Source organism: Porites lutea, chromosome 13 (assembly GCF_958299795.1).
Source record: "Porites lutea chromosome 13, jaPorLute2.1, whole genome shotgun sequence".
Lineage (NCBI taxonomy): Eukaryota > Metazoa > Cnidaria > Anthozoa > Scleractinia > Poritidae > Porites > Porites lutea.
In genome coordinates, this window is record NC_133213.1 from 16,773,975 (window position 1) to 16,801,625 (window position 27,651).

The 27,651-nt window shown below is 38.6% G+C and overlaps 1 protein-coding gene and 2 long non-coding RNA genes across 3 annotated transcripts in view; 2 read left to right on the top strand and 1 right to left on the bottom strand.

The window, feature by feature from the left end:
- LOC140923714 (uncharacterized) overlaps positions 1-27,651 on the bottom strand; it is a 172,377-nt gene that overhangs the window by 95,856 nt on the left and 48,870 nt on the right. The window lies entirely within an intron of this gene.
- LOC140923713 (uncharacterized) lies at positions 3,367-11,092 on the top strand. Its single transcript, XR_012164178.1, has 3 exons — positions 3,367-3,480; positions 3,598-3,676; positions 10,906-11,092. It is a non-coding gene; the product is annotated as an uncharacterized lncRNA (long non-coding RNA).
- LOC140923504 (uncharacterized) lies at positions 11,172-27,246 on the top strand. Its single transcript, XM_073373587.1, has 6 exons — positions 11,172-12,171; positions 13,851-14,138; positions 18,599-18,853; positions 21,448-21,735; positions 24,720-24,974; positions 27,109-27,246. Exons 1-6 carry the CDS (start codon positions 11,172-11,174, stop codon positions 27,228-27,230), a joined length of 2,208 nt encoding a protein of 735 aa, XP_073229688.1. The 3' UTR covers positions 27,231-27,246.

Consider the following 27,651-nt stretch of genomic DNA (forward strand, 5'->3'; position numbering starts at 1 on the left):
TTGGTCAATATGCACTCCAAGAGATTTTGCCGTTGACACTTGCATCACGGGATGGTCGTTTATCATAAAAGAAGGAGTTTCAGAAAGCTTTGATAGCTTCTGCCTCGACCCAACTAACATAAACTCAGTTTTAGTCAAGTTAAGGGTCAGTTTGTTAGCCGATAGCCATATATACACCTTGTTTAAATCGTCGTTAACGCAGTCATTTATGAGTTTTAAATCTGCGCTGGCATAGGTTAGGCTGGTGTCATCGGCATACATTCTAGGTTGTGAAAAATGCAAGCAATTAGGTAGGTCATTAATATACAGTAAAAACAACAAAGGTCCAAGAATTGTTCCCTGGGGAACACCACATGTAACTAATTTTGGGTTTGACATTGAGCAATTAATTTGGCAAGTTTGGGTACGATTGTTTAACGTTATGATTTTCAATCAACTTGCTACAAGCAAGCAGACGAGGGTCTTCTACAACTGTTGCCATACGAACGAAGATGACTACCTCATCACATTGATGAGACTAACGCAAATTTAGTCACCCAGGCATAGCCTGCGAACCCAGACGAATTTCCGAGAAGCGACGACCGAAATTAGTCTACCGGTTCGCAGGCTACCACATGCGTTTTAAGCTTCCCTTAAAAGGGCGGAATGTTATTTCTTTCCATGACATGAGTGAGTCGGTTACAGTCGGTGTACTCAACGGTAGGCTGTAATGCGATACCAACTCGCTCTTGTCACAGCAAAAAAAACAAAAACAAGAACGCTCTAAATTGTTAAGTGGAGCTTGCTTCTTGGAGATAAGGAGATAAAATAAGAAATTAAGAGGCCTTGACACGAAGGAGTCGGTTATAGGGGATGTACTCAACGGTCGCCTGAAACGCAATACCGACTCGCTCGTGTTACAGAAAGAAACAAGAACGCTCTTAAAAAGGGTTACGTCGAGCTTTTTGCTTGGTGAATAAATAGGAAATTAGGAGGAGACTAATTCTACACCGAAGCAGGATTTCGACATCCTACTTTATCGACGGTCGAGTGTTCTTTAAGATCTTTACCATTTCGACGATTTTATTGTTTTTGAATTGATTAAATAGGCGTGTATAGATATACGAAAATCAAGGCTCCATCGAGAGAAAATATATCATTGCCAAAGAGCAAAAAAGTGAAGAAAATAGTGCGTCATTTCAATCGTCGCTGGAAATAACCGCATGCTCATCACAAGACTCACTTATGCATACAATGAAATTTTTTAGAACACCCGATCAGTTAGCCTCACCATCGAAGTTTCCCTGAAGTTTTGCTCATAAAGATTCTTGTTTTCTTCGGCCACTGACGCTTGTTGTAAAGTAATCAACACTTTCAAGCAACAGAATTCGTGGACCAACCCGTTCCGAAAAAGGTCAACATCTTTTGAATATGTTATAGCTCACGTTGCGATATTTAGCCCCAGTACTTTTCACGGTCTCCGCTAGGAACACCTGGTACCATGATTTTCCTTTTGGCGCACACACACGAATAAAAATATATTGATTTTACATTTTTAGAGTCTCGTTGCTCAAGAAAGCTCGACTAATTACATTCCACCATCGTAACGTGAGCTTGAGACGACTGTGAAGTCACTAGCACTTATCAGTGACTATCCCGGGAGAACCCGGAGAACCCCTGGAAATTTTTACTAATCGTTGAATGACAACTAACAGAAATTTACATGTTGTATGCATGTTTCCTAAATAAGTTATCTTATTATTCACTCAAAATATTTCTCTGTTTATGCTTGGCTAGCCACTGTTGACCAAAATTGGAAGGAGTTTGCGATATGTGAAAAATGACAGCATAATTGTCAGAAAACTGGACAGTTAGCTGAGAAGACCTGGGGACAAGGTTGAGTTGTTTTGCTGTGAATACAAACCTATGATATTTTGATACTTAGCCTTATCTAATAATTGTTTGTTATTTCTACATTTAAATTTCTGTTGTCTTTTAACGGTTTCTTCTGAAAATGGATATGTTGGAACATACCAAGTCTCAGTTTGATCTTTTCCTGCTTTTCAAGCATCACGAGAGAGGGGTTATAAGGCTGGCGTGACCGAGGCGCTTAGAACTCTGGGAAAAATAGTTTTTATCAACTCAGTCTGAGAAGTAACGTGGGGAGTAAAGCTGTTTTTTCAGTGTTCACCACATCATTTTAAGCTTCACGTCAAGCTTACATGTTATGGGTAGAATTTGAAGTTTTAGTGAGTGCAATCTCAGGTAAGTTAAGGCAAGAGTTGAAAGGCTAAAAAGACCCCCCACAGAGAATGCAAAGATCCTCTTTAATGACACAGAAAGATCCAAGTAAAGGGTTCCACAAAGATATGATAAGACATATCTGACTAAAATAGTTTTGGAAAATTTATCCCAGGCATAACGTGACATTCCTTAGGCCATGGCGTCATAAAATCTGTTTTCTCAAACGGGGCAAGGTTGTTAAACTTCAGCCTAAAAATACTTGTCATCAAATTGTCAGCGAAACTGTCTGGATTGTCAATTAGCCTTGCAAGGTGGATTAAAGCATTTTTATTACGAGTTGTTAAAGTATTTTATGAGTCACGTGACCTGTTTTTCCGTATTTCGTAATCCTTGCTCCACTTAGGCATACATGCAGGGCTATTTCATAATATCCAGGCCATGGGAAAAACACTGGCGCCTAAGAATATTTGCTGCTCTTTCATTTCCTTTCCCCCGTTTTAATTTGAAAACTTTGAACGTTCACAATCATTTGCAGGTCACGTGACTAATATTTCAACAATGAATATGTCACATATTGTTAAGGCCACCGAGCTAAAACTGTTTGCCAAGTTTCATAACGACTGATCAAAACAATCCGTTTCAAATGCCACTTTGCCTAATTATGCAAATTAGGAGGTGTCGCTTTTCATGTGGCTGGATAGGCGGAAGTGAGTTCAGTACTGTACATACTGAGATGATCGAGTTGTTTAGAATCTAGAAGTGAAAAGGAAATAGAGGATATTACATGGCCGCGCGGGGATACGAATTTTATCTTCGAGTGCCGAAAGTATCTCTCAAGAGTGAGCGAAGCGAAACGTATCCCCAAGTGGCCATGTAATTTTCTGTTTATTTTATAGATACTGATGAAATTCCGACATAAAACACAACTTCTTTTTTTATTCATTTTCGAAACAGGAAAATAGTGCAATGAAAGTGATCACCTATCGCAAAATGCCTGTCACAAAAATGTTATGAAACTTGGATATAAAGTTAAAAAGGAGAAATAAAGACAATGATACTTAGTAACCTGAGCGGGAAGCTCTCTTGTAATTGGCTAATCATGTTAGTAACCATGGCGACACCAATATCCTCACACGTAAAAGATAAACATGGTATCTTCACTGCGCGCGATGAAGATATGATCTTTTATCCTGGTATTTCATCAGTATCTATATAGTAACCTGCTTTTATATCCTAGCTCACTGTTTAGAAAACGAGGTAAGTTTGTCTCAAAGAGAATGTGATCACAAAAATTTAAAAATCTACGTTGTTGGTATAAATTTAGCATCAGCTCTTTACAGATTTCATCTCACATTACATTTAATCTTATTCTAGAACAAGAAAGGGAAGGAGAGGAATTTCACGATTTTGGATTTGTTTCACCCCAATCTAACTTGTAAGAGGGAGCAGTGGGGTACGTATGTCCTCTTTTACAACTCATCATATTCGAGGCCGCAATTTCAATGAAATATTGAGCACCAGTACTATTTAAATCTTCAGAGAATATGTCGTAAAAATTAGCATAATGCATACGCGACGCAGCCTGACCTTTAAAGATATTAGTTTTATGTGGACTCCTTTGCATTTTGTGTTTAATACGCTTCAACACTTAACAGTTAATTTCCTTGCACTGTCAACGGCTAGAATTGTCACATTAATGCAAAGAATTAGAGCCATGTTGCCCTCAATGTATTTGATCGAGTAAACTGGTCCTTCCCATAATTCACCTGATAATTGATATTGAAGTCGGTTCTGAAACGACCTCTCTTATGGAAACTGAGCTGAACTGCAATCGCAAGTCTCAATTGTACGTAACTCTAAGGGAGTCGTGCCTTTTATTCATCGTCTAAGGCAGCAAATTAACTGCACCACGCGCTTGTACATACGACAGAACGAAATGAATTAAAAAGTCAATCTCGACAGTAATTTACATAATTATGAGATACTGGGCGCTTTCCATTCAACAACCAGACACCAGAGGGTGTAAACTGGGCTCCCATAAGACCTAGACTAGATAGAAATTATGTATTGTATGAAAACGAGAAGTTTACCCCAACAGACAGCTGACAGCGTAAGAAAGGAAGAAGTAACCCTGCTAAACCCATTCCCATGCCGAACACCACCCCAACCCAAGGGTCTCATTAAACTGTTTGAACTGAAACTATAAATAAATGAAAATGATAATTGATGGTCGATACAAAGCAAGCTAGGTGGGTGTACCGTGTGGCACGAAATTTTTGCGGTTGTTTATTTTTGCGGATGGGCATTTTTTCTGTTTCGCGGAAACTAATGTTATGAAGCAAGAGTGTAGCGTGATTGTGAGATGGCGTGATTTTACTCCTTTTAAATTTTGTTATTATAATAATAGTTTCCCTCGTCTGTCAGATTTTACTGATTGCGGGATTAAACATTCGAAGTATTCAATTAAATTAACAACATATTTGAGCGAAAGAGAACTTGCTGACAGATCGGATTAAAAACTAAAGCTTATAGGTTCAAGAAAGTCACGATCGCCTTTAGTGTGTGAGCGAGCCATTGTACTGTGAGGATTGAAGCTGTGAAAGAAACGCTGTTTTTGCTTAAAACTGTGATATCGTGAAGAACGGCCGTGCGGCATTCACGACACAAGGACACACTGGTTTTTCTTGCTGAGAATTAATTTTCAAAAAGTACCCAGTACCCACGCGATTAAAAAAAAATTTCAAATGCGCTGAAGCTTTTCTCCTACGAACGGGACGATTTTTTTAATTGTTTTCCTCAAATATAGAAACAAGCTGTCAACAAAACAAAAAACGTTCAGATAAACTAGAGATACCGTGTGGCACGAAATTTTTGCGGGTTCTAATTTGTACGATTTTTGTGATTTTCACAGCGATCCGCAGAAATAATGACCCCCCCCCCCTCCCCCCCAAAAAAATAAAATAAAATAACGAAAACACTTTTCACGCAAAAATTTACTCCAGAGTATTAAATATACTCTGACTAAAATTCACTGCACAAAAATACAGCACTAAGAAATCGTGTCTGTTTAATTGCAACTCGCCTCTTCAATTCAGGAACAAAACGGTATACAATGAATTGGTTTTACATAATGTACGCATACCATAGTACTGTTTGAAAAATTCTATTTCTATTACACCCTGATTGCACGTGCAATACACGCTTTTAATAAGTCTGAGCGCCATCTTGAATTTTCAAGGAATGACTTCATTCGCGGAAAGATCATACACGTGGCCAAAATGGCTACCAAAGATGACAGCTCTGTTGACGCTGATTTTGCAATGTGTTCATATAAAAAGGACTGTTTTTACTTTATATCAAGATGAATATTTTCTTTATACAATGTCTTCATGGGTATGTTATCGTAACTCGAATAAAAGTTTTTTTCGTGCAAAGATATTCCTGGATCGATGCTATCTAGGGCAAACGAGAGCTGATTTAAATGCAAAAAAAAAAATGCGAATTAAAGTTTTGGCTTAATCGTCGTGTCTTCCCTCGACAGACACGAGCTTAACTTCTTCCCAGGTAATCTTTTTTCAACAATGGTTTTGATACTTTTTCATTTTTTTATGCGGGCCTTTACTAAAAAAGCTGAAAACGATTAATTATTATAGGAGACTTAGATTATCTATCAGGTATCAATAAAAGCTAATTGAAAGGATTTTTCATGTTGCTATTCTGATCCTTCCAAAATGTAGGATAATTCTATCTCGATAATCCAGAAAGCAGTAATCCAGTCTCTCAGTAATCCAGAAAGCTATCAGCTCGACTCCTAGTTAGAGATGTAGCCACTAAAGAGAGCTGGAGCAGGGATGCATCAATTCTTCCAAAGCACTTTACTTACATTTACATTGTTGAACAAGCAACGAAAAAATTAAAAAAACACCCTCGAAAAGGGATACAAATTGTTATTTGAAAACGACTGTAACGACGATTATTATAGGCTTATATGGACAATAAATTCATGTAGAGGGGAACGCTTTAAATCACTGAGGAAGAATGAAAGGCCTCACAATGTTAACAGTTGTGATAAATGCTATTGTGCAGCAGGAGGAAATGGTTATTGTAATCACATGTTTTTATTATATAAAGTGTTTGAATTCGGCACTGAATTCTCAAGAAGTGGAATGTGCACAACTCAAAACAGTAGCACAAACCAAGCACCTAGGGTACGAAGACTAATCCAGATAATGTATATAAGGCATATAATGTCGTCAATCCTTATTATAGGGAGAAATGAGGGCTTTAAGGTGTCCCTTGTAGACTCCTTGTATGCAGCTAGGCAACATACTGTCCAAAATAAAGAGAGGGCAAGTTAGTTCTTTCATTCACTTAAGACAAATAACAGTTCGGCAATAGTTTCAACTAAATTAACCGGGCACAAGGTTCCACGGGTAGTGAGTTAAACATCTCTCTCTTATGGGGGCAAACTTCAGTGTTATGACAACCATTCCAGTTTGATAAGACCTAGAGCTGTTGATGGCTCCTATCCTGAATTCCCAGTTGACACTGACACATCAGCCTGAGTGGGATTGTAAATGCCCCTTTTTTTAGGAGGACCAATTTATAAGTTGTTTAAAAATTCCTAATCCATCCTTAATGGAGAATCAAAAGGTCAGAGCAAAAATACGTTGTGGTTTCAAAGTAAAAGGTTCAAGTCGACTGGCTGTAATTTGCACTTGTTTGCGAATGGAAACTCAACATCTCTCACTGCAGACAAGGTTTGTTCAAAATAGTCTCGTGTCACAGAATGATGTTTCTAATAATATTGAATGGCAAATTGGTCTTAAGAAGCAACTAAATATGCTTAGTACGTGAAAACATATATATTGGTTTAGCATGTATATTCATAATTTTTATGTACATATACATTCATATTCAGGGCTAAGAGTGTGGTGTTGTCATATCAAGCACAATGTCATGGTTGGCTGCTTCAGTTACCAAACAGAAGGGTGATATCAAAAAGGTTGAGTTTGATCGTCCGGGTGAACGTAGTCCTGAATAGGACTGTTGTTGTTGACAGTGACTGACTTTTCGACAACCTGTGCGGTAGTCATCTTCAGAGTCAAAGTGAGTTGTATCACGTCAGTTGATGGTATTATACTCTGGTTATTGATCTGATTGGTCAATTATGTCGCGATGTTATTGGTCGTCTGTCAGTTAAGCCGTGATGTTATTGGCTATGAAGACTCGTAATCAGTGATTGGTGCGTTTCCATCCGTCTATTGTCACAGTCAAACAGTCGTCTATTGCTAGTCAAATTGTCAGTTCTCCAGTTTTTCTCTCGTAGTTAGTTTTGCTTGATCTCGTCAATAAGTCGTTGGTACGGCGCTGGTAACTGTTGACCACGATTCAGTGGCGTTTGTTCTAAGTTAGTAAACCAGCTTTCTAAAGTAAGACGTTGATAGTAGTCTGTAGAATACGTTATACATGTTGCAGAGTCCCAGTCAATTTGATGTTTCGTCTTTAAATGGTGCTCAGCAATGTGATTGTTGACGTCACCATTCCTCGTCGCGCGTTTGTGTTCGGTCAGTCGCGTGCTTAGGTTTCTGCCGGTTTCACCAATGTAAGAAGCCTGGCAGTCGCAGCATTTGATCTTGTATGCTGCTCCCTGTCTGTCCCTGAGTCCCTGAGTAAGAAGCGCTAAACGAATCACCCGAATTAACTGTTAAACTCAAACTGTTCCTTACGTAAACATTACGAGCAACTGGATCAGTGAAATTCAACAGTGTTTTTGATCAACACAACAGCCTTATGGAAGAATTTAGTACTTCAAAAGCCAGCTTTTAGGTAACAAATCCTTGCTTTTACATTTAATTTTTGTATTGATTTCATTGATTTTATCTTCCTTTGTTTTTATCACCATTTATGCAATTATTGCAATCCCATATTTAGTGATCAATCCTCTAATGCCGTATGTAGATGTTTATACAGAGGCTGTTGTTATTTCAATATGTATGAAACAAGTAAATTGAATCAATAAATCAATTCAGAGGTAACAATAAAAGTGAAAGAAGATATAAGATCTTGCTATGCAAAGTATGTTTTCTTGCTAGGAAAGATAAACAACGTGATCGTGAGCCTAGTCCTTTTGGGCTTTTTTACTAACCGAATTGAAATGACGCATTTTCTTATCCTTTCATATACTTCAGCTAGTGAAATCTCTACCCGTTTTTATACCTGAAGCCTAAAAAAGCTTTGATAAAACTAAGAATGTTTATGAACATCTGCTAGCAAATTATTAAAAACTACGAGCAACTTTCGAGCACTTTTTCTAAATTTGAAGCCTTTGTTCAAAAATTCGAGCACTATTTGAGCGCTTTTTTGCTATGTTTTGAGCACTTTTTGGCGAATTTTCGTGCCCAATCGGGACATGCCTAAGGTAAGCCTAGATACAAATATCGCGATATTTTTTGAGATATTTAGAAGTTTTTGAGAAATTTAGAAAAAAAGTGATATTTAGAGCAATTATCACAAAAAAGATACTTCATAAGAACAAAAAAAAAACGGTTTGTATTAATTTCGTGTCCTTTTACGAGCCAGCGATACTACCAATTCAGCAGATTTATTCTGCAGTACAATAAGATGCACCATATACAAAGTACCTACCAATTAATTCGACGCCACGTGGAATCAATCAGTCAACATGGCGGAAGTTATCGAAGTGGAAATTGAACAGGCGAGTGAACAAGAACAAAGAGGAAGAGAAGGCCCTGCAATATACATCTTTTGCTATTCAAATAATAATGTATATATTTTTTTCATTTCTTTAATTGATATAAAGCCAGAAATGGGTCAAATTAACATTAGAAAAAAATGATATTTCTGAGAAATTTAGAAGATTTTTTAAGAAATTTAGACTAAATTCAAAAGAAATTTAGGAATTTTATGAGAATTTCTAGAAAGAAATTTAGAACATTTTTTGCGATATTTGTATCTAGGCCTAGCCTAAGGCCATCAATTTTGCCAAATGGAAAGGGACTTTTCTGTCCGATCGAACGAAGTGATCAGACCGGTCAAAGTAGACCCCTTGAAGGCTGGTCCCGAATATTCCAGTCGGACCAAACCGAAACGGCCCGTTCCATTTGATGTACCAACCGAAATTTGCGGAATTTTGTGCCCTTGTATATATTCTAGGGGCAGATCATTAGAAAAGTTATTGGCGGGTGGTGGGCAGTTATTGAGTTATAGTTAAGGTTAGAGTCAGTCAATTTCCTTCACGATTTTTTTTTTTGTCAAAATGTCGAGCATGAATATTTTTTCTTGACGTTAAAAATAATCCTGGCAATTGGCAAGAATATTTTTTTCTGGACTACTCAGCATGCCAGATTTTTTCACTCAATTTGCTCGTGCGTGAATATTTTTTGGTACTTTTTGATAACTTTCCTAACAATACCTCATTAGCTTTTGCTGATCATTCTTTTTAATTTAGGTATTAAATCCCTCACTAGATTGGCTAGTTACCCTCTGAGATTGATGGCATTGGCTTTCTTTCTAGTCACATTGACAAAATACACCTTCTGAGTCAATGAGCCTCCTACTGCCGCTTATTAAATGAACCAGGATGAGGCGCCAGGATAAGAATGATTTCTCCACGGCATGTCCTTTGATTAAAACCCACTTTTATCAACTGACTATACAAACTAAAATTTTTTAGTCAATTATAACATATCCATTGGTGTCACATTTCTCCCCCGTCATTCTAAAAGACAGGAGCATGTGCAGGATATTTTTGGTGGAGGATTTGAACACTCTACACTATTGAAACCATTTTACAGCTTAAGCCTCAAAAAAAGCGAAGAAACTGCTCAGATTATTCCTTTTGGCCTTTTGCCAACCGTAATAATCACCCTTTTACTAACCCCTAGTGTTTCTGTTTAAAAATCTGAGACTGAACATGCAAAAAAAAAAAAAAAAAAAAAACACTTATTCCCCTCCCCTCTAATTAAAAAAAAAGAGTTAGAATACCTTATTGCTGAATTAGTGCTATGAATGATGTAATGAATAATATTAAATTTATATTAGGTTAAAAAATGCTGGCAATGAGGGCGGGTGGATCTCCTAAGTGTTTTTATGGCAAACAACAGAACCTCACCATCAAATAGAAAATTGACTGCAAGGGTGGAAGTCACAGTCTATCCCCTGCAAACTACCCCTTTTTGTTTCCAATTTTCGTCGTTAACATTATCCAAAGCTCTTAGGTTTGTGGAAGGATTAAACAAGACTGCTACCAATTTTTTAAGCAGAATCCAAGCATCCAATAAACGTTCCGTTTGTTCATTTATTGGCATTGCTGTAGATATCAGCTTTCAGAATTCCTTAAAGCGACACTCTATGGAAGTGTTCTCACTAAGTGAGTGATAGTCTACCCAGAAGACACATACCATGCATTTTTAGTACAATTTTGTACTCAGGAGCAAGACGTATTTTCTTATGGATTGACAGTTTTCTTTTAGAAGTTAATTAGTTTTACTAAGCTAACTTCACTTCTCGATCCCGTTTGTACCCGGGGTTTCCAATTTAATTTACTTGGGCTTAGACTGTTATGCTGGTAAGCTTTCCACCCACCCCTCCCCTCTCAGTTTAAGTAACATTGTAATTTCTGTCACTTTTTCTTTAGTCTCACCAATGATATTGGCATAGAAATGGCTACAGGTACATCTCTATCAGCGGCATATGAAGAGTTACGTGCAACAGATGAAAAAGCAAATTTTCAGAGATTGACACGGCTTCTGATGCGTGGAGGACTCGCACTTTTAAGGGAAGTGTTTGATGCTATCTATCCACCAGTTAAGCTTCCGGCTGTGCTCGGTAACTCTGCAACAAAGAAGATGCTCCAAAGACTGAAAAGAATCAGGGTCCTCAGCCAAACCGAATGGGACTACCTCTACAGCTCAAGTGGGCCAGGAATGCATGGAAAATCAGCCGATTTTGATTTCAGCCTACTTTGTAAATTGCTTCGAGCAATATGCCGCATCACTCCTCCCATTACTGGATGGGACAAATCACCCAGCAGCACTGATCACAGTCTTGGGGCCGACTTGGTTAGAATTAGGATTTATCGTAACACAATTTATGGTCACAACCACAGCATGGAGATAACAAACGTTAATTTTGAGAAGCTTTGGAGCGAAATCAGTGAGGTCCTATTGAGAATTGCTAGCAGCATAAGTGGTGCAAAGAGGGATGAGTGGAAGAAGTCCATCGACAAGTTTTTCCATGACCCATTAACACCATATGCAAAGGAATGTGTTGATGAACTGCGAGAGTGGTACTTAATGGATATGGATACTAAAAGGAAGCTCGAAAAGCTAGATACAATGATGGAGCAGTTGCTACTTATACAAGAACAAATGAAAAGGGAACAAAAACAAAGGAACAGTGAACAAGAACAAAGACTCATGGAAATTGTAATTGCAATTGAGAGTCGTAAGGCAAATGGGTCAGCTGATAGTTCATCCGCACAAGTGGAAGGCGACCAATTGCCAATTGAAATTCCGGAGACACGTGTACCTAGACTCCCGGAGCAGTCATCAGCAGAAGGTATTGCTGGTCTATCCACAAGCACGGAACTGCAAAATATTCCAGTAGATCTTGATTTCTGGTATGTTGTTTGTTCATTCAAGAGGCCATTAGAGCTCTTGATCAGATACCTGAGAATAAAGCTTGGAGTTGACGTTCAAGGCTGCAGACCAGGAAGCTTTGTCATAACAGTGTCCTGCAGTTCTTTAGAAGTTCTTGAGGCATTGTGGAACGAATATCGGACAGGCCGTCTTAACGAAGTGGTTCAAGATACTCTTGTAACGGGAGAGGTTCTGGAAAAGCTTGAACTCAGTGAGGTAAAACTGAGAACCATTATTTCAGAGGAGGACTACTTGTCATACAAAGATTTTTTGAAGAACAAATCAGGTAATGATAAGATATCTTTAAGTGGCTCTTAAAAGCCACCAGTTAATAAATAGGGGTTAAAAATTGTGGCCTTACAGTTAATTAACACTTGTTAATTTACAACTTGTGGCATTAGTAGTTTTCACTCCTTCGCTTTTTGTAGCATTCACTTATGGGAAATTAGCAGATCGAGTGTGTGTATGCATGCATGAATAAGAAAGAAACAAAAACTCAAGTTCAACGATATGGCATGAACAAGGAATGTTTATTTACATATTACCCTTTCATTAACATGTAAGCTCCAAATAATTCATGCGACGGGTTATACTTTGAAACGGGTGATGAACATAATCACCAAAAAAATACACTGAGCTGTGTCCCGCCTTGGTGGCTTTTACTGGGTGGTTAGATTATTTGTATACTGAGAGCATCAGCGCTAGAAACAAGCAAGGTAGATAGTATTAGAATAACTGTAGAAACGTCATGTACTGATACACGTTGATATAGTACTGAACTATAGAGTTGGAATAATCAAACAAAGAGATGCATTACTTACAATAGTCTGTTACACAGCCATTTAAAAAAACGGCTGTGTAGCAGACTACTCATCACCATCCTTTTTTCGGGCAAATGTAAAACTTAAAGACCCACACTCCACGGTCGCTGTTGCTAATCGTGACTAAACAGAAGAGTAATAAGGCGCTTGTTTTTCACCTTAACATGCTGCTGTAAGTGGCAATATACACATTATAATGTCAGGTGTCGAGGGAAACAGTCAGTTTTGCTTTCCCGAGAGTCCACTAGCTGCTGTATCTCTTCTTGGGTAATTTGGTATTTCTCAGCTTGACACTCCATCTTTGAGTTGTTGTATTGATTCACAAAAAGTTAAACGGAGCAATGTTTTGCCGCCTTCTCTAACGTCACAGTTTTCCCCATGTTTTGATCATACAATTGCTGAATTTTATCACGATCGGGATACATTGACTAAAAATTAAAAAATTTATTCAAGCCAACGTGGCCAAGAATCAACCAATGGCAGTCTCTGTTTAACTGGGGAAAGCCAAGGTATACATTTTCCAATACCAACATAATTTGCAAAGGTTTTAAAATTATGTAAATTATACTCGCTGATGCAAAAACAGCCTTTGAACGACGACTACGAGATTGATATTTATCCAATCTCCGAAATGACGTTTCGCAAATAACACAATCACACTTTTGACTCTTTCTAATAGCTTCAGTTAAAGTAATTGTTCAAGGCATAAGAGGTGAGTAGGGACATGGGAAGATCTTTGCACGGAAAAGTTTACTTTCATTTAGTGCTGTTGTTCAACCTGAAAAGTCTAATGAATATCCGGGAGAAAACAAGTTCGAATTTTCCATTCGATGCAACGCTTGGTGGGCTGATATTACTTCCTCTACAAAAATGTTTAATAAGCATGTCTGTAGGTTAAAAAATAAAAGTGAATCTACAACGAAGAGAATGGACTCAGTTTTGCGCAACTTTCTCGTATTTTCCACAAGCCAATTTGTTACTTTTATCATTTTCCTGTACAGCAATGTCCAATTTCTGAACAATATGAAGCAATCAACCGGTCTAAAATTAGGGTGACATTCAAAGGTTTATTTCTGATACGGTTACACATGGCCATTCCAAAAACCTCATGCTCGTTATACGTGCGCATATGTTGATGTTGCAGCCAAGGTGGAGGAACCCAGCAGTCTGAGGGCTACACAAGTTTCCCACTACCAACTCACTAAGCTTTCAAACACGCTTGGATCAAACTGGAGAAAGCTCGGTAATTCCCTTGGAGTTTCTGAGCAACAACTCGAGTATATTAACAAAAGGAATAAACGTCAAAGTGATAAAGGAAAGGACATGCTTGATGAGTGGAAGAGAACAAGTGGTGATGCTGCAACGTTGGAGGCCTTACAGGAAGCTCTGGAGAAAGCAGAAATGAATGATCTGTTGCCGGATGTAGTTGCAGGTACACATTCTTATGATCACAAAAAGTAAGCAAGCGGTTAGGCATGGGACTATGCACACCATACCACGAAAGTTAGCACAATTCCTTATATATAATCATTTTCATTATCGAATTTTGAGAGGTAGCAATCACAATCCTTTACTGATCAGCAGCTGACGTGAAATCAACTGAAGACAGTAGGTGTTATTTCTGAATGAAACCTAGATGCTACCGCGGAGGAGGAGTGACAGGGGCACCCAATAGATCTTTTCCTCAAAATATCTTTTCTTCAGACCAATTCTTGCTGGCTGGCCACACCCATGTTTTCTACGTCCGCCCTGCCCCCCCCCCCCCCCCCCCAACTGAAGGTCTGAATTTTGTCTGTGGCCACACCCAAACTGGCCAGGAGTGCCTGGAGATACGTCTGCTGAAAAACAAGTTGTAGGTACACCTCGCTGGCTTGGAACTCTTCCATCAGTCTTGCTGATAGTGAAGAACAGATAAATTTTCCCTAGCAATCTCCCAAATTGCTTAAAATGGCTTCAGAAAGCTTTATTCACGCTTTGTTCTTGTTTTAGGTCTTTTTCGCCATTTTTTCCCGTTGGGTGCCCCTGGAGTGAAACAATTAAAACAAAATTTAGTTTTATCATGAACTAAGTTTTTAAAAAAGTAAATTTGACGAGGTGTTACAAGAAGACAGGAATAAGTTATTTTTTGTTTGCTTATTGCAGACGAGACCTACGGCGAGTACGCAATCTTACGATAGTGAACTTAGTATAGGTAATCACATGATTTCGAGTGCAATTTGGAATAAATTGACCACAAAGTGCACTCACCCTACGGGCTCGTGCACTTTGTGGTCTTTGAAAAATTTACCAGTGCTTATTTGTACAGGTAATCACATGATTTCGAGTGCAATTTGGAATAAATTGACCACAAAGTGCACTCACCCTACGGGCTCGTGCACTTTGTGGTCTTTGAAAAATTTACCAGTGCTTATTTGTACAGGTAATCACATGATTTCGAGTGCAATTTGGAATAAATAAGCACGAGTACATTTTTTCAAAGACTAACAAAATTGCACGAGCCCGTAGTCCTTATTTATTCCAAATTGCACAAGAAAAATCATGTGATTACTTATTAATAATATTCATGAAAAAATTGCCAGAAAGCTTTAAAATAACTTTGATAGGGAGTCAACACGCGTAAACTACGTGCAAAAATAAATTATTCAAATGCTGCAAATATCATCACACATGCAGTCAAAACAACATTTTGCTCGATGTTTTTTAAGTTTGCAAGCTGCAGAAACGGGCTGAACAGTTCATGGAATTGTTCAATGTGTTTGAATTAAAGATTCTGGGTTATTACCTCGAGTTTTCCGCTCCTCCGGAGAATTTCTTCTTCCTCCTTTAATGCTTGCCGAACTTTGTTTGGCGCTTACCACGGCCAGGCAAGCGTAGCTGTTTCGCTTTGTCCTCCAACGCCTCTTTGGACGAACTAAATTCTCGGTCACATACAATGGACAGGGTGCAGCCTTTGTTCCTTAAACTTGTGTCTATCAAGCGATGCCATCATTACTTTAAGGCTTTCTGGTTCATAATCTTCACCTTTTTTATTGTTTGTCTTCGACGTAGAAATGCTCGAGCAAAGTGTTAAGCTCAGCCTGCTCATAATTTTCTATTTCATCAGTAATTTCCTTATCTACGCAGCAAATATTCGAAACAGAGAGCCAAAAACAGGTGCTTTTCGCAGTGTTTTCGTTTTTAGAGGGCTCCTCTACAGTTGCTTCGGTCGCAAAAGCAAATGTGCTGCAAATGCCAACCATTGCGGTTTTTGCTCGAAACTGGTCCGGAGCTGATCCAAATTTTGCGCTATTTAGATGGCGCATTTGATTGGCTCTCAGTGAGTTCCTTTGTTTAATAGCCAATCAGAATGTCACGTTTGTTATTCTTTTCTGCACCGTGTTACCTAAAAACTACATTTCTCTTAGCCAATCACAATCGAGAAATTTTTTCATGTATATTATTAGAGGGTCTCAATGGGGTGGTGGCTTTTACGGTTATCGGCTAAAACTTTGGCTCTTTTACGGCTATCGGTTAAAATTTTTTTCAGTTACGGTTAACAAAAAAGTTAAAAATTAACTTCTTTTATTCCAAAAAGTTAAATATTAATCAACCTGTATTTTTTGTATCTTCAAATCAAAATAAAGGTCTTTGGATCATCTCGGGATGAAACAACCGATTCTTTTGAAAAATTTTAACATTTGATAGATCATACTTTTTATAAAGTATTTCTGTTCTAATATAATTTTACACATAGAAATGTCACTAGTCAATTTAAAAATAATCCGTTGTGAAAAAGAAAAAGCAGACACGCAAACGCCCAACTCAAGGCCAGGGCGCGACATTCATTATAACAGAAATGGCCGTTTTCACACTAGAGACGGATTATTTGTGTGAGACCGGTTATCCGTTTGATGATTCGCGTCAGATAGGTAATACCTCTTAATTCGAAAATGGAATAGTTTTAATTTTGAGTGAACAATCCGCCTGTCTTTATCCGTCAATTTCGACGGACAGTTTGTAGACGGGATTATCCGTTCGAGATAGCCTGTGTACAGCCGCCCCCTCCCCTCAGAAAAAATCGGAGAAGGGGTGTCTGTGGGGAGGGCGCGACTGTACACAGGCTAGCCTCAGATGGATAGTCCATTTCTAGCTCTGGCGTGAAAACGACCTATAACAAAATTCCCGTGTCCAGTGTTTTTAATGATAGCGAAGGACTGTATGGAACGACTGTCTGCCGTTGCCTTGTTCGTGGGCCTCATTATTCCGGCCGGCTAATGCGTTTCGGGTCACGTGGTCCATGCGAGTTCACCACCAAAATACCTTGACCGAAATTGCGTGGGAAGACGCCGTACAGGGACTGGGCATGGCAATGTCTACCGTAGCGTCAGAGGAAAACAGGGAAATGTTGTTCATCGGCAACGTGTTTTACAAACAGTGACATCTCTGCGTGTTGTTTCACCAGTGTTTCAAGGGCTCGACCTCCTGAAAATCGCAAATATTAATCCCCAGCAAGAAGCCACACCTCCGCTATGGAAAAAATTAGTTCCCCAAGAGAGCGGCGAAAATGGAGCCTAGGTCTTGGTCAACACCTAAAAGGCGCTTCGCCTAACGTGCGTATGAAGTCACACTAACCGGGAAATAAAAAACGCAATCATAAGTGAGGGAATCTAGGGAAAAGTTTCTTTTACGGTTAACTCTTTTCTACTCTATTTACTGCTAACGGTTAAAATTTTTCAATTTTTACGGCTATCGACTAAATTTTGGGCCTTTTTACGTCTATCGGTTAACCCCATTGAGACCCTCTTATTAACTCTAAATTGCACGAGAAAAATCATGTGATTACTTATAAATAATATACACGAAAAATATAACTACAACAACGAATTTTGACAGCGCGCTCGTTTTTAGTTCATTCAACTGATTGGCTGAAACAGACTACTACCCTTCGTCGTCTTGAAAAAGTTTGAATTTGACAAACTTTGTCCAATTTAAACTTTTTCAAGACCAACGCTTTCAAAATCATTCAGCTAAGAACTTGGAAATGTGCAAGGATTGACTTTATATGGTCACCAGCCTGTTAAAGATAACTTGGTTTACAATAATCAGCAAAAGTAGAAGACTGTTTTTAAATTCATCTTCCATTATGAGAGCTCGGCGTTTACAAGAAGTATACTGCCGTTTTGAAATCAGGAGAACGGTTCCCGCAGCCAAAGATGAAAGGCACTTGGTAGGGTTTTTTAACGACTGTTCATCATTGTCTGTTTCTGAGACCCTATCATAGCTGGATTCATCGATAAATTTTTGAGATTTAAAACCCGTAATTCTCTAGAATTTTGTTCTTAAAACAGCTATAATCTGATTGGTTCTTGGTGGTTTCTTTTGTGTTTTCAGCCAATCAAATACCACTTGTAATTTGCACCAGTGTTACAGAAGAACTACACTCCTTTCTCAGCCAATCAGAATTGAGTAGATTTTTCGTGTATATTATTAACACAAATACACATCTAATTAATTAGAAATAATGTGCACGGTAATTTTTTTTGCTAATATAAATACGTTCCCCCCTTGTAGCCCTTTACCCTCGTTTTATGCTAAAATTATAAACACACTATCGCACGATTACGCCAAATTAGGATTATCAATGTGGAACCACCGGACTGTAAGAAGTAAGTCACGTTCTAATTGCCAAATATAACTTTGCGAGGCTCGCGAATTTTATCCCACAGTCGCAAGTCATGCCCAGATTGTAGGAAATCTTACGACCGGTAGCCTTCTTTGCTATTAGTTGTTGGGTGGTTTCAATATTGCCAGGGGTAGAACTCAGGTTCTTTAAGAGAGGGGAGCCCGTTAATTAGTATCATGTAGTACTTGATCGCTTGAAGGATTCCGCATCATCCTCTTTCGTCATTGCAGGCAAACCAGTTTCCTACTTATTACTTGATGGCCTTGCAGAAGGTCTTGATACAAACTGGATAGAGCTTGGCAAAATCCTTGGCTTTTCCAAGAAAAAACTACATAAAATAGACAGGAAGAATGAATGTTTACGTGATAAAGGAATGGCGATGCTTGTTGGGTGGAAGATGAGACGCGGTGATGATGCTACAGTAGGGGTATTACAAAATGCTCTGATGAAGTTAGGAATGATGGATATGTTGGAACTTGACGCAGGTACGAATTATTATCATGATATTTAAAGCTTGAATTTGCTAGAATTACCAGCAGTTATTATTACAAACTTGACGTCCAATTCTTTACACCAAGCTGACCCCAAAACTAAATATTGTGGAAGGGCAAAAACGATTCGAAAACGACAAGAGAGGAGTTTTTTTTCTTAAATCCGCAAAACAATACGGATACGTGTGAACGGTTTCTTAGCCTCCTATGAAGCGTTTTCACATGATGTCACAGAGGCCATATTGGTGTACCAAGGACAATGAAACTGCTGCCGTGTTAGTTCACTACGACGGTCCTTTGGGAGTTGAGTACCTCTCTTATGTAAAAACTATCTTTTCTTCCAAGAAATTAAAATTCCTTTTATTAGTTTATTCCAGTTTATATAGGGCTGTAGATATTTATTCATGTATCTGAGTGACCGAATAATTATACCTGGAGTTTTGAAAACCGGGTTAGCAAAAGAATCAACTGATTCTATTATTTAGCAATTGAAACCAATAAAAAATCATTCAAAGGCCGATTTAAAGCTTTTATCTGACGTCGGGTTGTAAGTTAGTGGTCTCTAGAAGCATTTCCGCGAGTCCAAATTCTAAATGACGCAAATTTTTGAACATTTATTCAGTAATGTGAGTCTGTGAAGTTTCAAACTGGTGTCGTCTCAGTCTAGAAGTGTTTAAGTTGAGCGAACTGCAGCGAAAAAATGCATGGTTAAGGCTTACATAACAACTTAAGTAGTTAATTAGCAAAACACTGCTTTTTTTCGGTCCGATAAACGGCAGGATTTCGCATGGAATAGACAACAAACTGATTGAAACATAACCCTACACGAATTATCACCTTCTTATCTACAAAAATCGGCCTATGATTCAAAGCCAAGAGCCCGCTGAAACTATAGACCTAGATCCCGTTTTCCTGAGTCGAGAATTGGTTTTTCACGCCAAGGAATATATTTTACATTATTAAAAACTGAATCATTGGATAATGCAATTCTAGCATTTTGATTAGCTTAGCCGTTATGGTATATGAGCTATTATACTATGCTCTCCATATATGGTCGGTGTACGCGTCAGTTTAAAATTGGAAGCTAGTTGAGATTTTTTTTTTCGCGAAGGATACGGCGCCCGAAGCAAATCGTTTTAATTCATTTCTTAGAATACTAGAAATGCAATTTCATCGAAAGAAAAAGACAAAAACAAACAAAAAAGCCACAAGAGCTTGTTTGAAAGTTTGTCGAAAAACGCATGAAAACACATGGAACTAAAGTACCTTGACCAGCTACGAAAGAAGACAAGTGTCGTTTCTTGATAATGGCCATTCGCCGATCGAGTCACTCGCCGATAGATTACTGCGGCTTGTTTATCCGACATCAAAAATATAAGTCACAAGTAACCAGCTACAAATACAGGCTATGCAGCCATTCACTAGGGCAATCGAGGCGGCAGTATAGCTTCTTTTCTCGTTCAGCAAAACCAACTTGTGGCTTCAAACAACTTCATAACAAGCGACCGAGGTAATAGTTTTTCTCCGTTGTTTTACTTTTATAACTGCACCGAAAATCCAAATTCACAGTAATTTCGACGGCTGTCACTTGAAAATTCTTTTCCTTCACATTATCTCCCAGGTTTTTATAGCTGTTCTGCTGTGTAAAATCCTAGAAATCCCGATGACTTTTTAAAAACTAATGCTCATCGCTACAATGTTTTGATTTTTCATTCATGCAGTCCAGGCGAGTCCGCTCGCGCATTGACAGTTTTGATAGACGTGTGACATGTGAATGGCGGAGTCCCTTGTCTTTTCCGGTTTGTTCTAGTCGGGGAGATTCAACGAGATTTTGTGGGCGTTTTTAATAAAACAATTATTCCACTCGCGCTTGTTGGATATGAGATGATTATAGCCAATTCGGCGCTACGCGCCTCGTTGGCTGTCTATCATCTCATATCCAACGCGCCTTCGTGGGATAATTGTTAAATATCAACATAATTTGCCAAGGTTTTAAAATTATGTAAATTATACTCGCTGATGCAAAAACAGCCTTGAACGACGACTACGAGATTGATATTTATCCAATCTCCGAAATGACGTTTCGCAAATAACACAATCACACTTTTGACTCTTTCTAATAGCTTCAGTTAAAGTAATTGTTCAAGGCATAAGAGGTGAGTAGGGACATGGGAAGATCTTTGCACGGAAAAGTTTACTTTCATTTAGTGCTGTTGTTCAACCTGAAAAGTCTAATGAATATCCGGGAGAAAACAAGTTCGAATTTTCCATTCGATGCAACGCTTGGTGGGCTGATATTACTTCCTCTACAAAAATGTTTAATAAGCATGTCTGTAGGTTAAAAAATAAAAGTGAATCTACAACGAAGAGAATGGACTCAGTTTTGCGCAACTTTCTCGTATTTTCCACAAGCCAATTTGTTACTTTTATCATTTTCCTGTACAGCAATGTCCAATTTCTGAACAATATGAAGCAATCAACCGGTCTAAAATTAGGGTGACATTCAAAGGTTTATTTCTGATACGGTTACACATGGCCATTCCAAAAACCTCATGCTCGTTATACGTGCGCATATGTTGATGTTGCAGCCAAGGTGGAGGAACCCAGCAGTCTGAGGCCTACACAAGTTTCCCACTACCAACTCACTAAGCTTTCAAACACGCTTGGATCAAACTGGAGAAAGCTCGGTAATTCCCTTGGAGTGTCTGAGCAACAACTTGAGTATATTAACAAAAGGAATAAACGTCAAAGTGATAAAGGAAAGGACATGCTTGATGAGTGGAAGAAAACAAGTGGTGATGCTGCAACGTTGGAGGCCTTACAGGAAGCTCTGGAGAAAGCAGAAATGGATGATCTGTTACCGGATGTAGTTGCAGGTACACATTCTTATGATCACAAAAAGTAAGCAAGCGGTTAGGCATGGGACTATGCACACCATACCACGAAAGTTAGCACAATTCCTTATATATAATCATTTTCATTATCGAATTTTGAGAGGTAGCAATCACAATCGCCTACTGATGAGCAGCTGACGTGAAATCAGTTGAAGACAGTAGGTGTTATTTCTGAATGACACCTAGATGCTACCTCGGAGGAGGAGTGTCAGGGGCACCCAATAGATCTGTTCCTCAAAATATCTTTTCTTCAGACCAATTCTTGCTGGCTGGCTACACCCATGTTTTCTACGTCCCCCCCCCCCCCCCCCCCGCCTCATCCCAACTGAAGGTCTAAATTTTGTCTGTGGCCACACCCAAACTGGCCAGAGATGTTTGGAGATACGTCTGCTGAAAAACAAGTTTTAGGTACACCTCGCTGGCTTGGAACTCTTCCATCAGTCTTGCTGATAGTGAAGAACAGATAAATTTCCCCCAGCAATCTCCCAAATTGCTTAAAATGGCTTCAGAAAGCTTTATTCATGCCAGGAGCCCATCAAATGATTTGATGGGCTCCTGTTCATGCTTTGTTTTTGTTTTTAGTTTTTTTTCGCCATTTTTTTCCCCTTTGGGTGCCCCTGGAGTGAAACAATTAAAACAAAATTTAGTTTTATCATGAACTAAGTTTTTAAAAAAGTAAATTTGACAAGGTGTTACAAGAAGACAGGAATAAGTTATCTTTTGTTTGCTTATTGCAAATGCTGCAAATATCATCAAACATGCAGTCAAAACAACATTTTGCTCGATGTTTTTAAAGTTTGCAAGCTGCAGAAAAGGGCTGAACAGTTCATGGAATTGTTCAATGTGTTTGAATTAAAGATTCTGGGTTATTACCTCGAGTTTTCCGCTCCTCCGAAGAATTTCTTCTTCCTCCTTTAATACTTGCCGAACTTTGTTTGGGCGCTTACCATGGCCAGCCAAGCGAAGCTGTTTCCCTTGATCATCCAACACCTCTTTGGACGAACTAAATTCTTGGTCACATACAATGGACAGGGTGCAGCCTTTGTTCCTTAAGTGTCTACCAAGCGATGCCATCATTACTTTAAGGCTTTCTGGTTCATAATCTTCACCATTTTGATTGTTTGTCTTCGGCGTGGAAATGCTCGAGCAAAGTGTTAAGCTCATCCTGCTCATAATTTTCTATTTCATCAGTAATTTCCTTGTCTACGCAGCAATTCTGCGAAATCATAGTTATTAGAGGAGACTGGTTATGAAAAGCGGCAAACATCAATGATAAAAACATCAGTGCTGCAGTTTATGTTGGAAGCACCCTGAAAGTGCACAATCCTTTGTTTTCTGTTGGCAAATTGTTACGGAATAAATTAATGCAACGTTTTTATTGGTCAATACAATCAAAATGGTAGGAATTCTTTTGAACGTTGTGCACTTTCAGGTCCACAAAAACATATAACAAAGGAGTCTGACGGGTTTCATAACCATTCCACTCAATTAACCATTATGGCGAAACAGAGAAGCAAAAACCAGTGCTTTTCGCAGTGTTTTCGTTTTTAGAGCAGTTTTGCAGCTCCTCTACAGTTGTTTTGGTCGCAAAAGAAAATGTGCTGCAAATGCCAACCATTCCCTTTTTTGCTCGAAACTGGTCCGGAGCGGATCCAAGTTTTGCGCCATTTAGATGGCGCATTTGATTGGCTCTCAGTGAGTTCCTTTGTTTATTAGCCAATCAGAATGTCACGTTTATTATTCTTTTCTGCACTAAATTACCCTTTTTCTGCACCGTGTTACCTAAAAACTGCATTTCTCTTAGCCAATCACAATCGAGAAATTTTTTCATGTATATTATTAATTCCAAATGCACGAGAAAGATGATGTGATTACTTATTAATAATATATCTACACGAACAACATAACTACAACAACGAATTTTGACAGCGCGCTCGTTTTTAGTTCATTCAACTGATTGGCTGAAACAGACAACTACCTTTCATGGTCTTGAAAAAGTTTGAATTTGACAAACTTTGTCAAATTCAAACTTTTTCAAGACCAACGCTTTCAAAATCATTCAGCTAAGAACTTGGAAATGTGCAAGGATTGATTTTATATGGTCACCAACCTGTTAAAGGTAACTGTGGTTGCAACCGTTTTTGTTTTTTTATTTTATTACTTTAGCGTAGTCTGTTGTAAGTAACTTGTTTTTTTTAGTTTCTCTGGCTCATTTTCCTCGATTTTGTTGACGGTATTCTTCTGTTAGCAACCCATTTTCAATACATTTAGCTTTTTACTGTGTTCGGGTTTTTAGAATTTTTTTTTTAATTTTTCTATTGTTGTTTTGCGTACAAAATTAAATCCCGTCGTCGTCTTCTGAAAACCATGGCCATTCTCTAGAATTTTGTTCTTAAAACAGCTATAATCTGATTGGTTCTTGGTGGTTTCTTTTGTGTTTTCAGCCAATCAAATACCACTTGTAATTTGCACCCGTGTTACAGAAGAACTACACTCCTTTCTCAGCCAATCAGAATTGAGTAGATTTTTCGTGTATATTATTAACACAAATACACAACTAATTAATTAGAAATAATGTGCACGGTAATTTTTTTTGCTAATATAAATACGTTTCCCCCTTGTAGCCCTTTACCCTCGTTTTATGCTAAAATTATAAACACACTATCGCACGATTACGCCAAATTAGGATTATCAATGTGAAACCACCGGACTGTAAGAAGTAAGTCACGTTCTAATTGCCAAATATAACTTTGCGAGGCTCGCGAATTTTATCCCACAGTCGCAAGTCATGCCCAGATTGTAGGAAATCTTACGACCGGTAGCCTTCTCTGCTATTAGTTGTTGGGTGGTTTCAATATTGCCAGGGGTAGAACTCAGGTTCTTTAAGAGAGGGGAGCCCGTTAATTAGTATCATGTAGTACTTGATCGCTTGAAGGATTCCGCATCATCCTCTTTCGTCATTGCAGGCAAACCAGTTTCCTACTTATTACTTGATGGCCTTGCAGAAGGTCTTGATACAAACTGGATAGAGCTTGGCAAAATCCTTGGCTTTTCCAAGAAAAAACTACATAAAATAGACAGGAAGAATGAATGTTTACGTGATAAAGGAATGGCGATGCTTGTTGGGTGGAAGATGAGACGCGGTGATGATGCTACAGTAGGGGTATTACAAAATGCTCTGATGAAGTTAGGAATGATGGATATGTTGGAACTTGATGCAGGTACGAATTATTATCATGATACTTAAAGCTTGAATTTGCTAGAATTACCAGCAGTTATTATTACAAATTGATGTCCAATTTCTTAGACCATTAGTTGACCCCAAGGCTAAATATTGTGGAAGGGCAAAAACGATTTGAAAACGACAAGAGAGGAGTTTTTTTCCCTTAACTCCGCAAAACAATACGGATACGTGTGAACGGCTTCTTAGCCTCCTATGAAGCGTTTTCACATGATGTCACAGAGGCCATATTGGTGAACCAAGAACAGTGAAACTGCTGCCGTGTTAGTTTACTACGACGGTCCTTTGGGGGTTGAGTACCTCTCTTATGTAAAAACTATCTTATCTTCCAAGAAATTAAAATTCCTTTTATTTGTTTATTCCAGTTTAAACAGGGCTGTAGATATTTATTCATGTATCTAAGTGGCCGAATAATTATACCTGGAGTTTTGAAAACCGGGTTAGCAAAAAAATCAACTGATTCTACTATTTAGCAATTAAAAACAATAAAAAATCATTCAAAGGCCGATTTAAAGCCTTTATCTGACGCCGGGTTGTAAGTTAGTGGTCCTTAGAAATGTTTCAGCGAGTCCAAATTCTAAATGACGCAAATTTTTGAACATTTATTCAGTAACGTGACTCTGTGAAGTTTCAAACTGGTGTCATCTCAGTCTAGAAGTGTTTAAGTTGAGTGAACTGCAGCGAAAAAATGCATGGTTAAGGCTTACATAACAACTTAAGTAGTTAATTAGCAAAACACTGCTTTTTTTCGGTCCGATAAACGGCAGGATTTCGCATGGAATAGACAACAAACTGATTGAAACATAACCCTACACGAATTATCACCTTCTTATCTACAAAAATCGGCCTATGGTTCAAAGCCAAGAGCCCGCTGAAACTATAGACCTAGATCCCGTTTTCCTGAGTCGAGAATTGGTTTTCCAAGGGACAATCAGCTAAGCTAATCACCGACGAAACGTTTTTATGGCTGGCACAGAATATACTGGTGCAAGAGCTCAACCACGCGACCACATACCTGAATTCTGCCTGTCAACACCATGCAGAAATCGCACAATTACTTTTTTTCACTGCACTGATAAGACTATCCACAACCACACATATTAATCTTCCCACGTCTGACACGAGCGAAATATGATAAAAAAGTCGGAAAAACTCAGCCTATTGGCAGATAAACACCTTAGGACTTTTCTCTTACATTCGTCGTAAGCTCCCCGATGTAGAGTCGCACGGTGGGCAGACCAGCATGGACCTTGTTTTCACAGAAGACCATAGATAATAATGACCTCAACCAGGTTGTTGCGTCCAGCGGTTTTAGTGAAAATAAAAGGTATATAAAAAAATAAAAAATAAAAAAACTCTTGCCGCGGATCAAAGTTCCAATTTTGCTCTCGCCTAATTCATTTCACTCCTAAGAGCCTGTTCCCGAGACCAAAGACCTAGTGGTCACCTTAGAAAAGCAAACAATATTGTTCCTTTTTTGTCTCAGCCCGGATCAGGGTGATTGATCCATTTACGCAAATTTTTAAATGAAGCGAGAATATAATACGATATCGGACGATGCAGACTGCGAATCGCAATACCTTTGTCCCATCTCAGAGCTTTACAAGATGCTCTCCGGGAAACCTTTTTTCATGGTGACCAATAACGAAATTTAAACTGCTAAAGGGCATCGAAACCAGCTTTAGGTGCGCACTGATTTCAAATAACTGTCACCTGTGTTAAAGAGAGAATTGTGGGTAGGGCCGGGGAAAAAACACAGAGAGAGGGAGGGAAAGGGGGGGGGGGGTAGATAGAAATCCGCGAAACTCTGTCCACAGCCACTTCTAAACAAATCCTTAATCACAATAGAACCGAAAAAAGATATAACTAAACAACACAGTAAACAAGCTAAGACCAGGGAAGTTGAGAGAAATGACAAAATTTTAGCTAACCCGGTTTTCATAAATCTAGGTAGATTTATTTTACAACAAACACGGATAAACGCTGTGTGTCACAGGGATTCGGTCAGTTGACTCTCTACTGTCACTCATTTAAAAAGGGCCATAAATTATGAATGCTCATTTGGGCAAGCTTAAGGTGGTAGCTGATTTTTGTGTCTTGCATCCTTGCGTTAGGTCAAACGAAAAAGAAAGCTCTTTACGTCCAAGGAGGTTTCACGACTGGAATTCCTGCAGGTAAGTTATGCACGCCGTTTCTTTTCATAATTACTAGGGAACTTAAGCAAAAGCGTGTCTGACCGACACACGTCAACCGGAAGTAGACGTATTACATTCCTGATCACTGGTTTTGTCCAAATTTTCACTTAAATCATCTCTACAACTGTAAAGTCAAGTAACTAAGCAATACAAATTTTATAGCGTCAAAGGCATATTAAAAATTAAACTTCCTCACCTCCGGTTGACATGCGTCGCTCAAAAACGCCTTTGCTTAATCTCCTTACTGATCTATCCGACGAGAGGTTATCCTCGATAATGTACGTATTAAAAACTATTATTATTCATTCAAAATATTTCCCCGATTCTGATTGGCTAAAAGCACACGCATAATTCACCATAACCAGTTACTGATAATCAAATTTGGAAGAATTTTGTGCTTAACGAGAAAATGACGTCAAAAATGCAGCGTTCTTGCAGGCTAATGCACCGTTAACCGAGAAG

What these genes read in the sequence shown, in the direction of transcription:
- LOC140923504 (XM_073373587.1), top strand. Translation starts at nt 11,172, where the DNA reads ATGCATGGAAAATCAGCCGATTTTGATTTCAGCCTACTTTGTAAATTG. An exon ending in TTTTTTGAAGAACAAATCAG is followed by an intron (nt 12,172 to 13,850) that starts GTAATGATAAGA and finishes TTGATGTTGCAG; the next exon opens with CCAAGGTGGAGGAACCCAGC. An exon ending in GTTGCCGGATGTAGTTGCAG is followed by an intron (nt 14,139 to 18,598) that starts GTACACATTCTT and finishes TCGTCATTGCAG; the next exon opens with GCAAACCAGTTTCCTACTTA.